Consider the following 13161-nt stretch of genomic DNA (forward strand, 5'->3'; position numbering starts at 1 on the left):
ACAAAGTTAAAAAATTTCTGGTGTACGTGTGGTGCGTCACATGGACATATTTTTCAAGATATCAACTTTTCATTAATGTGTACTCTGTCAAATGTCGACATGACTTGCCTTCCAGGCCACTGTACTACGCTCCTGCTGCATGTTGTGTTAATACAGTGCGTATATTTATATATGGTACGCAGAGTTCCTTCCTTCCTCCTTTCACCCCCGCCTTTGCTAGATTTTTACATCCGTTTACAGAGAATCCGGCGTTTGAATAAGCACTAAAGAAATTGTGGTGTGTATCACTCGGTATGATGGTGAGGATTCTATTTTGCACGCATATTTTCTGGTGTAGGCTGTGCAGCGTGTCGAAAAGCGACTGGAAGTGGACTGGACGCCATGCCGGCGACCGACCCTACGGAGTGCAGTCGCATCGGTTGTGAGTGATGGCGGTTTATTTGTTTATTTGGAGGCCCGGTAAATCATTGTGTCCTCGGACCTGGGTAAATCTGCGTATGATTTGCGATCCCAATTGGGCGATCTACGTTATCCCAGTATGAAGCTGAATGGTCGTTTCCTTCCCTCTTCCCGGCTGAACATTTGACCATAGGACCGTATTCGAAATTTTGCGATGGCCTTGCTTTTACTGCTCAACTGATCCACCTTGTGAATATCGTCTTGAGAAAAAGTATGGCGTTTTCTCAGGACGTTACTTATTAGGTGGTTTCAGTGGGGATTGGATCAGCACGGAAGTTCGCCGGGTTTTTATGTCGGCTTGTGCTTGACTTACTAACGGTGTGACAGTTGACTGCATTGCTGCACAGCAGGGAAAGTGACCCGAGTTTCGGTGTATTACCACTGTTTTCCTTTTGACAATGTTAATAATATGTGATACGGACTATTTCTACCGTATCCACGACCGGTCCACGTTGTATATTTAGATCATCTGGAGATTGTGGAGCTATGATCTCTTTTATTGCGCTGTTGCCGCGATTCGTATCTGCGCCGACAATGCGACGAATGAGATTTGGCCCTCATCAAAACAGGATGAATAATTTCCGTCAAGGTTTTATAGGATTTTTTTGCAGTGGTTTGTAAGGCGATTTTCCTTTTTTTTCCGATGTATCCGCGCATTCTGAGTGAATTTTAATTCCAGTAGATGAATTCAACGGAAATTCGAACCGAACGAGAAAGTAATAACGGAAGTACAGATATACTCCTTATATCCTGATATGTTACGGTAGTCCAGGTTTTATTATTTTTTTTGCAGAGGTTAGGAAATATTCTCTCGGATTCAGACTGAATTTTTTATGTAAATTCCAGTAGATGAACTAAACAGACAGGAAATTCAAACTGAACGAGAAAGAATAACCGAAGTACACTGGAAGGAAGAGACGAAGTTGAAAAAAGGGGAAAGCCCTGCATTGTCCACGCACAGACCACAACCGGGAAGCAAACCAATCAGCACCACCCCTCCGTTTTGACAAGCCACCCCATCAACAACGGAAAATACTCGCAAAAATTGCATACAATCTATCCACTGTGTTCACTGCGTCACACCAGTTTCAGACTAGGAAACCACGGATGCTCATCGTGCACCAGCTCCACGCTCTACAAACAGAAACAAACAGTTAATACAGAATCCATAGAGCGAAAGCGAGCAAAGAAATACCTTGCAATTTCGTCCAGTGGCAAGAATTTTCAAAATCACATCATTCCGTCGACAAACTTTTGTCAAACGCACTTTCTGCAAACGAAATTCATCCATTAGAATTGCTTCGAATAAATCGTTCAAATCATGAGAATCTGATTATCATGGTGGTCGTAACAACGTCCAATAATGCGATATAAAATAAATGAACTTCAATAAAAATAAACCTTTTTCTTAATAATCTATAAAAGAACCATTAGCTCCACTTGGAGTTCGAATTTGAACAAATCTCTGTGTTTACTGAGGAGCAACGATTCCACTGTTCTACGATAACTTTCTGAAATCACGAAGTAATGTCACCGCGCTTGCTGTTTTGTTATTTTAATGGCCACTGTCTGGTTAACTAATTTTCCGTGAACCATACATGTTAGCTCAGTTTCAGAGCAAATTTTGGTTTGATTATGATCTGCACTGTCATTTACGGCACATGTAAGTTTAAACAATATTTAAATTTAATTTACTTATATATATTTAGAATATAAACTGATATATACCGTAAACTGTAATTTGTGGTGCAAATCATAATCAAACCAAGCTGTAACTCTGAAAATTGTTGCCCGGTTAGAGCATCATCCTAATCACAGATGTAAAATTTTTTCGTTGTGTTTTTAACCGCTGATACCCCTTACTTGGTCCTCATCAGCCCAGTAGGGAAACAACTTCTCAGCATTCTGAATATTCTGCGATGCCCTCCGGAAAATATCCATCACAACCGCATTGCTCTCATTGTTCTTATCGAAGTCCAGCCGACCAGGGAAGAGCTGATGCTCACACAGAACGGAGCGCACTGCGCAGTAGTGCTCATAATCGACAAAGGCCGGTGCGTTGCGCTCCATAAACGGCATCAACCTACAACGTACAATTTATACAAATTAAAAAGCCTAATCTTCACACAATGTACAGATATATTTATGCTACAAAGGCAGTGCAGTAGCAAGATACCGTACAGCCTACAGAGTTACAGTAAAAATACGTACGGTTCCTGTCTGACGGGCAATATATCTGTCATTTCTTTTATTTTACCGATTATAATAGCGGAATTCTTCGTTGTCCAGAGAGTCATCACTGGGACGGATTTTACCCTGCATCTGCAGACCGAGCACGGTCAGCTGGTAGGCGCCACACAGGTAATGGAGGGATTGCGCCCGCGCCAGCACCCCGCGGTGCGGTCGGGAGTTCAGACTGGAATCGGAGGTTTTGCTCTTCAGCGGCGGCTTCTTCTTGCCGTTCTTGCGAACCATGCGTGCTTCATTCTACAAGTACAAATTAATGAAACGTACAAATTATCATACAATTTCCGTAAACAGTCATCACGGAGGAAAATGTAATTTGTGCTTCAGGTAGGCACTAAACATTCACTCGTAAGTCATAACAGCAGGCACAACGAAGTTCTAGCCCACAAAATGTCAAACGGAATGCTGTAAAAGATTGGAAATACCGCAAGATACAGTAAAACTGTACACGCACGTTACGCGAAAAATTCAAAAAATCGTTACACTACAACGTGTTAGGAGTTTGAACTTCATTTTAAATAATATAATCAAACGGATCGCAAACGACGTAGGTGCAGCATTATTTCACAGTGTACAATCCATTGTTCTACGATAAGTTACCGAACTGGTTTCCACTCTAACCGTCCATTCGTAAATTTATCCAGGATCACAAGCATAAATTTCTAAGCACCTCTTTTTCGAAAAAAATTTATTCTACCCACGCGATCAATTCAGGAATCCTTTTAACCACACCCAATCTGTACGGCACAAGCCCTCACATTCAAGTAACGAGCAATTTTTAATACCTCCAAGAACGCTCCCAACGCGGTTTCATTCTCCCGCACCGCATTATCGGCGCGCGCCACCGTCTGGATTTCGCAGTGGTACAGCACATCGTACAGATACCAGTACACAAAGTGCAGCTCCGTCGGCGCGTACAAATCCAGCTCGAATCCCGATAACAGGTACTCGCTCATGCAGTGCAGCATCGTCATCAGTGTCCACGATGCCAGGCAAAAGTGGTGTGTAAATCCCGGCAGACGTTGTTCCTATAAACCATTCATATACAGATACATACAAATTATTCGTAAAAATGCAAAAACACAATGACATAATTTCGCCCAGGTGCGTTATAACACCATATTCGAAATAAATCTCCCTTTACAAACACACTGCTCAGTGCTTACTAAAACCTGAAATTACTTTTAGAAACTAAAATTTACTAGTACTTACTACTGCTAGAGTATATATTCCAAATTTCTAGATACTAATCTGACTATTCTCTTTATGTTTTCTATATTTTGAATTGTAAATAAGTCAAATACAACATCTGTACAACATCAGCCTGTTTACCCCTTTAGCTGCTTAACGCTATAATTTCTTTCACGATTTGCACGTTTTTTTCTAATTTGGGACTTTTTTCCCCGGCAAAGTACTGTACAGATACACGCTAATTGAAATTTAGTCCTTACCAATAACTGCTGATTGAAATAATCATCCAGCTTCTCGGCGTCCTCCTGCAGCGTGAACACATCCACCAGCGCCACGCCCAGCGCATCCCGCTGTCGTGCCTTATTCAGCCCGTACACCCGCAGTAAATTGGAGAAGACCGTCACACAACTGCGGACGAACGTTCCCGCGTATTCCGTCGTTTCGGCAGACTGGGGTAGATGCGAATTCAGGAAGACGGGCGCGGAGGTGAAGACGCGGATGGACTCCATGATGCCGTCACTCAACGGCAATAGGAACCACGGAGGCGGTTGGGAAATCGGGGCGGAGGGATAGGAATGAGGGGAGTGGAGATTGATGCCCAGGGAGTGGCTGATCACAATCTGCATCATCGACCTAAACAACACAACAGTCGAAGATAACTGGGCATTAACGTAAATGCTCATTTACTAATGCAATAGCTTTTCAGGTCTTCATTGGTCAAATCCAACTTAAGGCAAAATAAAGAAGGAAACACAAAAATTACAACAACAAAATTTCATAGCCGAACACAAAAATCCAACAAAAATGCTCCTAAAAAAACTGCTGGACGGAATGCGCATTTATACAGTTATACTCTTCTGGCACATATTATAAGATATGTACGCATATACACATATACAGTATTAAAATCGTAGAGTAAATAAAAAATCGTAGAGTTCTGGCTGAAGTTCTTCTGTACATCTGTCACAGCAGAGCGCAGTGCACTTACGAAAAGCTGACTGAAAACGACCGCTTTTGACGAACAACGCGTAAACGAAAAATTTCTTAAAAATAATTCGTTTATCTTTAGATAACTGCATCGCCAAATGAAAACAAACTATTGAATAAACAAAACCGCAGTAATTAACCTGCTAAAATTACAACGTAGAAACGCACGATAATATGGTTTCTCCTAGAATTCATGCAAGAAGTAATGATAGAGAAATCCGCACATTTCTTTACAGATAAAAACGCTGTACTGCCTGCATACAATTTTTGCTCATGCCTCTTTCGATTTTTCAACCAGCTTGGTATGCATAGTTTATTACATCATAAATATACCGTACACGAGTCATAATACGATGCATTTCATCTAGAATTCCTCAATTAACTTTTGCTTTAACGATATTTCCGCAAAACCGATTTTCATACCTGATCAGCGCCAACGACGAGAGCCCACACTCTTTCCGCAACATACCCAACAGCACATCCAACTTCCCCACATTCTCCCTCACGCTCATCACCACTTTCAACCCGTCCACCAGCCGCTTCATAAAGACGAACGTCTCTTCACCCAGCGTCAACGGGGTGTGCCGGGGAAAGGACGGCGGCAATAAATGCAGATTAATCAGCGGCTCAAAACCCGGCGCCTGCAGTACCCGCTCCCCGTCCAGAAAGTATCCTCCCACAATCTTCTCCAGGGTGGTCTGCAGCACCTCCAACTGCTGTGGCGCTTCGGTGAAGAAGGCGTCCGACCGCCAGCGGAACGCCGAGAGAAACTGCACCAGGGTGCGGAGGAACTTGAAGCGCAGGGCGATGGCGTTCCAGCGCGCTGCTTCGTCGACTTCCGCCGGGGAGGCCGCGGATTTCAGCCGGCGGGCATTGCGGGCGCAGGTCTCCTCGGCAATTTTGAGAGATTTCGAGAGGGCGGAGCGGGGTTTGCTGGGGTCGTTGAAGAGGTTGGGGATGCTGATCGGCGACATCACCTACAAAGTATGCACGAATCAGACTGGGAGTACAACAAAAAATTAAGTACATAAAAATTACAAAAAACAGTAACGCCAACCACGAAGAGAGGCTGCAAAAGCGAACCATGAAAATAAAACGGCACAAAATCCTTGTTCGGTGTGAAAATCCACTGCTTTGTGGATTTTCCTGGGGCTTTGTGGTTCGGTGTGAAAATCCACTGCTGCTTAATCCTTGTTACGTTCCTTGTTACGGTTTTAGCCAAATTCAGTACGGGTAAACAGAACAGTTAATTCAAATGTGCCACACCACTTCGCTTTCATGCAATGCAAACTGCAATTTGCAAATCCCGTCATTAGCGCCAGGCTGCCAGCTCAGATTCAGTACGCGCACATCGGAATTATTCAGGATAAGCATCTGAACCAGCGATACAAAAAATTCAAAAAATCCACCCAATGAAAATGAATTAATCTTTACTCTACCGAAAATGCTGGCACATACAGTGGTCACGCAATCAAATAACATAGTGTGCCACATTACTACGCTTCTATACAATGCCGAAAGGAACTTGTAAATGTGTAATTGTATTGCAACCTCTAACCGGAAAGAGATTATTGAGGATAAATGCTTAAAGGCATGAATTATAAAATCTACAATTGTAAGTCCAAAAACCCATATTCAAGCTAAACTTTTGCGGAGCGCAGCGCCACACGCTTTCCTAACCTGGAAGTCCTCTTCCTCGACGACGCCGCCATCCAGCATAATCTGCCGGACATGATCAATCAGCTCCAGCAGCGTCACACAGTAGGCGTGCATGAGTTCGTCCCGCAGTGCCTCCGGTTTGTGGAGGTAAAGCAGCGTGAAGACGGTTTGAGCAACACAGTGGCCCTGCATCCACATTATCACAAACGGCAGACTCCGGTCCATCACAGCCAGATAATCGCTTGAGCTGAAACCCTCCAGTTTCATCAGGCCTTTCACGACACCATCCTCGAAGGATTTGATCTGCATTTAAAAAATTAACCCGTTTATTATATCCAAAAATTTGCCACCAAAAACTGCTATAACCAGTATTTCGCGGTGAATTTACATTCACATTATGAATTCAGCAAAAAGCAATTCTACCAGCTGAAATTTAATAATTACGCGTGCACATTTGAAATCGCCACTTCGAATCCCTTTGAGGCTTGCGTGCCACAGTACTACGATCTAATGCCACTGCTTACGGGCTAATTCAATTTATACAGTGATAATTTTAATTGAAAGCCCACACATAAAAATTTATTAAGTAAACCGCAATTCAACAACCGCGTTACGGATTTTATGTTTGTTTTAAATCGAAAAAATAGTTAAAAATACTTTGGACTACTTCAAAAGTTCTTGGGGGGAAACCACAACACGGAAGGAAAAATTCAACATCACCATCAGAAAAGAACTCAGTACGATCCAGCAGTGTCAGGACAGAAATTGTAGATTATTTATCTAAAACTTTTCCGTGACTATGGGAATCATATTCAAATTAATACACGGAGAAAAACACAAGCGTCGGGAAGAGCCAGACGACAGTTCCTCGTCGACCCTGTCGTTGCCCATACACCGCGACAATTCGCTACCCCGCCGTTTCCCTTACCTTTCGGTCCTTGAGCGACAACCCGATATCCATCTTCACATCCATGAGCTCGATGGCCGACATGGCGTCGTAGAGAGTAAAGGCGGGCGTGGACAGCAGTTCCCCCGGATGGATCTCCCGCGACCACTCGGCGAACTGTGCCTGGATATCCCGCCACTGCTGCGGCTGGCTGGAGACGATCACGTGGGGGCCATTGGGGAGAGGGGGGTCGGGGTGGTGTGCAGCCGATGTAGCGGCCAGAAGGGCTAGTTCCCCGGGCTCCAAATGCCCGTTGGCCATGGGCACATCGGCCATTTCTCAGTTGTTGTCTAGTTTGCGCTGTTGTATACAACGTGCACTGAGTGCCATTCACTTATGAAACGATCCGACGATGTTCACGTTAAAGTGGCCATCTTCAGCGGGTTCAAAATCGAAGCATAATAATCAATCGTATACAAGCGAAAGTAAAATGGTAGATTTGTTCTGAGGACTTTTTTCAAATCTGAAGAGTGAAGAGCAGGAAACGGAATTTCGCTACTTGAGCCAGCACTTCTGTTGAGTGTCGATTGGCAGCCGCCCGCTGCGTTCGACATGAGCGCGAAGTCAGTCTTCAGTTCACTGACTGTCGTGCCTCGGAGTTCCATTCTGTCTTCGTTTGATCAGCTGTTCACATTTATGGTTTTCAGTTTTGCTACTTTGGTACTGAAACTACATTTGCATCTTCATTCGGAACCGTGGTCCCAGGACACTATGCGAACGAAACGCCGACAGATTATGTAATTTGTTGTCTCAAGTCTCTCAACGTACCGCAGCAGCGTTCGATAGAAGTCGTGATTCGTTGTCTGTAGTGGCGGACTGCGAGAGACCTGCCATTCCTAATCCGTGGCGCTCGCGTGTTATCCAGCTCTACAAGCAGCGAAGCAGATATTGCAACCACGCCGTAACAAGCCTAACCAGTGTTCGAAAAGGTAAAACGGTATGAGTAAGTGAGAAGATGGAAGGTGCTAAATTACTGAAGTCAGTAACGAAGTCTGGCAACTGCTGATATCGAAATTTGAAACCCACATACTCTATAAACGGTTCGGTGAGAACAAAGAACTCGGCAAGTACTGTGAAAGACGGCTGATTCGTTACGTTCTGACGATGTTTGATTTGTAGGAGTTGGAAATGGCGGAAGCAAAGCGAGTCGAGGATAATACGAAGGACTTGCTGTTCGACGGCCCAACCAGATCGACAATCACCAAGTTGAAAGTACGCGTTGGGGAGCAGGTTTCCCGTGGCCAAGTGTTGTTTACTTATCGCATTCCTAGCCAAGATGACGAAAAAACATCTAAACCCGATGATGGAAAATTCCGCTGCCCAGAAACTGCCTTGGTTACTCATATCCTAATCGGAAACGGGGATGTCCTTACGAGCAGGTACTTGTCGTAACAGGTAGGTATTAACTTTTTGGGTGTTTTTCACTTTTTCTGTGCATTTGGCACCAGAGTGCGTGGCTGTTAGTTATCATCATGTGCAGTAATATTGGATTAAAAATAATCGTTTTCCAATTATTGAATATGACGTAACGAGCCTGTGCTGGTTACTTGTATTTTTTTATGTACAGTCAGGAGTTTTGCGTTATATTTACTTATTTTGCAGGATGGTAATGGTGAGGATAAAGCCGGGCTGTTCCCATGAGATCCGCATGAAAGATTTGTGTGCTGCGTGCGGCGCCGACCTGCGCGGCGCCGCAAGTGGATCCGGTAACGGCAGTCGGCAGGCAGAATCAGCACCGGGTGTAACGATGGTAAGCTTCGTCCGCCATTTGCACAGCGCCGTTCTTTTTCATTTTGCAAACATAATTCCGTGGTACGTAGCATATTTCTAAATTATTAAAAATCACTGAGGCTTAAGGTTTGTTTTTGTCGTATCCCTAGCTCTGTCTAAATCACGCGGTGGAATGTAAAGTATTAAATTTTACTTACGATTAAAATACACGCTCATACAGTTTTAAGTCACTATCAACACTAAAATAACCCTCGGCGAGATACTGTTTACTTCTATGATTAGACCTACTTATGTACTATTGTACTTGGAGTAAACCGTAAGCCCGGTATCAGCGGTATGTGATGCAGAGTATTATTGCAGTGCGTTGGCTGCAAAGTATCCGTGGTATACGCCTATATATATGGTATATATATATTTGTTTGTACTCTGTACAAGTTTAGAAATAAATCAGACTTACGATCTCCTCCTGTTGAATCTCCTCCTCCGTTTAATTGAATACGTTGAATACGAACACGCCCATGCGTTTAATTTTTCCCATTTACATGGGTCGGTTTGATTTTAAATGGGCTTGCTTTATATGCATAAGGTGTACGTAACAGGTATTTTTACGATTAATTGTGTAGGTACATAATATATCGGAACTGAAAGTCAGCCAGGAGATCGCTGAACGCCTTGGCGAGGACGACGTGCAGCACCTGATCGCCAACCGGCGGTTGGTGTTGCTGGTCGACTTGGACCAGACCCTCATTCATACCACCATCGCTGCTGTCAACAGTAATATGAAAGTTAGTTTGTGGTTCTACGTTCATCGGGTTCATTAATAACTGCGTTGGTGCCGGCTGATGGTTGCAGGACGTCCACCACTTCCAGTTATCGAAGGGACCTGTAAATAATCCCTGGTACCACATGAAACTCCGCCCAGGCACACTCCAATTCCTCACCGACCTGCTCCAGTATTATCAATTGCACATCTGCACTTTTGGCAACCGGATGTACGCCCACAAGATTGCGGAGATTTTGGATCCCAACCAGACACTCTTCGCCCATCGCATTCTGTCCCGCGATGAGATCGCGGATCCACATCTCAAAACCGCCAACATAAAGTACGTTGACCTTTAGGAGTCCATTCGGAAATTTTACCGACTCGTGTAGGCGCGGCAGAATGATTATACGACACAGTAGGATACAGTAATGTTGAGTAGATATCGTAGTGCAGGGGTTCAGTCTAGGTAATAGATGGAGTTGTTCACCCGCTAAATAAATGAAGGTGGTTGATCGATTAATTAGTTTGAATATTTTTTTGTACTCGCTTGTGACACTTGTTAAAGGCAGTATAATTTTTAATTTTGCTCAATTTAATAAATAATTTTTAATTTAATATAATTTTTAATTTTGATTGATTTTGATTTAAGTAATCTTAATTCTTCACTATTCTGGATTACTGCTGTACCTAAACAATGGCATTCTGTGTACCGTTGTTCTTGTAAAAATCAATGACTGCGGAGAGTGATGCATCGTGATTCGGCATCGTAGTGCAAGGGTTTAAGCCGCGTGAAGCTGTACGTTTGAAGCGGCACACAGTAATTGTTAATCATGAATTGTTATGCTGCAGTACTTGAATTTTTTTTGTCCTGGCTGCACGGTTACTGTATGCACGGGAATGATGTATCGTGCCGTCATCTGTCAAATGGCTTGGACCCATGGGTTTAATACTTCCCGCTTTACGCAGCTCGATTTATTTTTTGAATTGTACTGCATGCATGGTGTTGCTAGTACTGGCTTAACTGTTGGCTGATAGGGATCTGTTTCCGGTGGGGGACGATATGGTATGCATCATCGACGACCGGGAGGACGTGTGGAATTACGCCGCCAATCTCGTACACGTGCGGCCGTACGCCTACTTCAAGAATACCGGCGACATCAACGCGCCCTTTCCCAAGAACGCCGTCACCATCGGTGCAGCACCCGAAAAAGCGGAAGCCACGAAGCACCTGTACGAGAACCGCTTTGCCGACGGCGCAGCGACTGAGACACAGGAAGACGTAGATGATTACCTGCTGTATCTGCGGACCATTCTCGTCAACATCCACGCCGAGTATTACCGCCGGTTTGACGAGCTAAATCCGGCTGGCGCCGGGACGGCCAGTAGCACAAAACGTCTACCCAAAACCAAAGAGGTGATACCGGCGCTGCGGGAGAAGGTCCTCCAGGGATGCCGGTTGGTGTTCTCCGGATTCTTCCCAAGCGACACGCCCTCACCGGACAGGGATAAAGCGGAAGATTTGGTGCGGTCATTTGGTGCAGTAATGCAGTCAGGCCTCTTGGATAGAGCTATGGAGCCAAAGAACTACACGACGCATCTCGTTGCGGCTAGGGATGGGACGGAAAAAGTCCACAAGGCCCGCGAATTGTATGTATTTGTTTTCTCTTCCGGCATTGGCCTAAAGATAAACGTTTTAAACAAAAGCTAATTTGAGTGGAAAAGATCAGCGTATTACTGGTCGATTCGACGTACATAATAAACTACTGCCAAATTAAACCGTATTGCAACGTTGTACATTTGTGTTCAGTATAAGAACGAAAATTGTGAAAACAGCTGTTTTTGAAAATTGTTACTTTTGCGTTTGAAATTCTTTTTCATTTTAAATCAAATTTCATTTGAAATGTTTTATCTAATTTTAAGTACCTATTTTCTTCGTTTCAAAGTTTCCGGTGCACAAGGCCGCGTTTGATTTTGAAATTTAATTTTTGATTTGAATAATGTGATGTGAAACGTTTGACAGCTTGACTGTTTTTAAGAACTCCTGAAGCTGATTTATAATTTGTTTACTTGCAGACACGTGCATGTGGTCAACGCGGACTGGCTGGCCGAGTGTGTGCGGCGCTGGGATCGTGTGGACGAGAAACTCTTTCCCCTTCACCAGGCCAGCAGTGCCGGTTTGCGTCTGCCTGTTGACCTGAACGCACCTCGCAGCGGATACCCACAACGCCGCGACACCGCAGTGAGCCAAAGCGAGTCGATGGGCAGTACAGGCGATACGAAGAAGGCGAGTAACACTGCGGACAACGCCGCTGACTCTTCCATAAAGGAGGACACAGTGGACCCGTCTCCCTCGACAATAGAGCGGTCAGCGAGCTATCTATCGAGACTTTCAGCCGACGATATCCTCTGGATGGATCACGAGGTGGAAGGCGCCTTCGATGAGGACGACGAAGAGGAATTTATCAGTGAACACGCGCCGGTGTTCGGTGCAGAGCGGGGCACGAAGCGGAAGCGGGACACGCTGGATCTAGAGTCCAGCGAGGACGAGGAAGCGGAAGAGCGAATGGCCAAACAGCTGAAACAGGAGGATCTCAGTCTGACCAGCTCGAGTGAGGCTGATGTGGAATTTCGTTTCAACGCGGACGAAGACGATAGCAATACGTTGGGCGAGATGGCCCGGGAGCTGGATGAGCGGCTGGAGGAAAAGGACTGAAGGGGAGCGGGACAGGTACTTATTTTACAGTCACTGAAAATCGGTGTTGCTGTTGATTATGGCAGTGCGATGTCACTTAAAGAACTACAAAGCACAGTGCAAATAAAATACTGGTTGGTTTCTTTTTTAGTTTTCCGATAATTGTTTTTGTTAAACTTCTCCTGCAACGCCGCTTTTATGCTCGGAAACAACATAAGGAGCGGGAGCGTTAAATGGAACTTTGTAGTTGTTCTGCACTGTGTTGTATGAGGTCAGATTACATCAAAATGCTCGGTTTTGTTGTAAATAAAACTAAATGTGGTTTAAATTTTAGAAATGAAGTAAAAGGTTTTCCGTATGATATTAAACAGCCCTCACAGTGAACTATAAAACAAGGCGTTTAATTTCCATGGGCTTTGTTTGTCACCGGCAAGAAAAAATTGGCAAAGATGCACCGATGATCTGACTTTCTTGGCACCGTGGTGG

General features: G+C 44.4%; 2 protein-coding genes across 6 annotated transcripts; one reads left to right on the plus strand and one right to left on the minus strand.

Annotated features, from left to right (window-relative positions):
* Positions 1-1233: 1233 nt before the first annotated feature.
* LOC129595361 (N-alpha-acetyltransferase 35, NatC auxiliary subunit-like) lies at positions 1234-7978 on the minus strand. Its single transcript, XM_055492348.1, has 9 exons — positions 7472-7978; positions 6565-6846; positions 5308-5861; positions 4158-4530; positions 3492-3734; positions 2717-2946; positions 2323-2542; positions 1655-1729; positions 1234-1593 (listed from the first exon to the last, which is right to left on the minus strand). Exons 1-9 carry the CDS (start codon positions 7763-7765, stop codon positions 1537-1539), a joined length of 2328 nt encoding a protein of 775 aa, XP_055348323.1. The 5' UTR covers positions 7766-7978; the 3' UTR covers positions 1234-1536.
* A 134-nt stretch (positions 7979-8112) lies between these two features.
* Positions 8113-12961, plus strand: LOC129595370 (RNA polymerase II subunit A C-terminal domain phosphatase-like). Of its 5 annotated transcripts, none has more exons than XM_055492361.1 (8): positions 8113-8226; positions 8299-8418; positions 8609-8868; positions 9092-9239; positions 9844-10005; positions 10073-10323; positions 11019-11630; positions 12057-12961. In XM_055492361.1, the coding sequence occupies exons 3-8, from the start codon at positions 8618-8620 to the stop codon at positions 12694-12696; spliced, it is 2064 nt and encodes a 687-aa protein (XP_055348336.1). In that variant the 5' UTR covers positions 8113-8226; positions 8299-8418; positions 8609-8617; the 3' UTR covers positions 12697-12961. The 5 variants fall into 5 exon arrangements, with proteins under 5 accessions (XP_055348336.1, XP_055348334.1, XP_055348335.1 ...); XM_055492359.1 differs by having other exon boundaries at positions 8117-8418; positions 12057-12711; positions 12827-12936; XM_055492360.1 differs by having other exon boundaries at positions 8117-8426.
* Positions 12962-13161: the final 200 nt, after the last annotated feature.

Source organism: Paramacrobiotus metropolitanus, unplaced genomic scaffold, assembly GCF_019649055.1.
Source record: "Paramacrobiotus metropolitanus isolate TYO unplaced genomic scaffold, Prichtersi_v1.0 Parri_scaffold0000077, whole genome shotgun sequence".
NCBI lineage: Eukaryota > Metazoa > Tardigrada > Eutardigrada > Parachela > Macrobiotidae > Paramacrobiotus > Paramacrobiotus metropolitanus.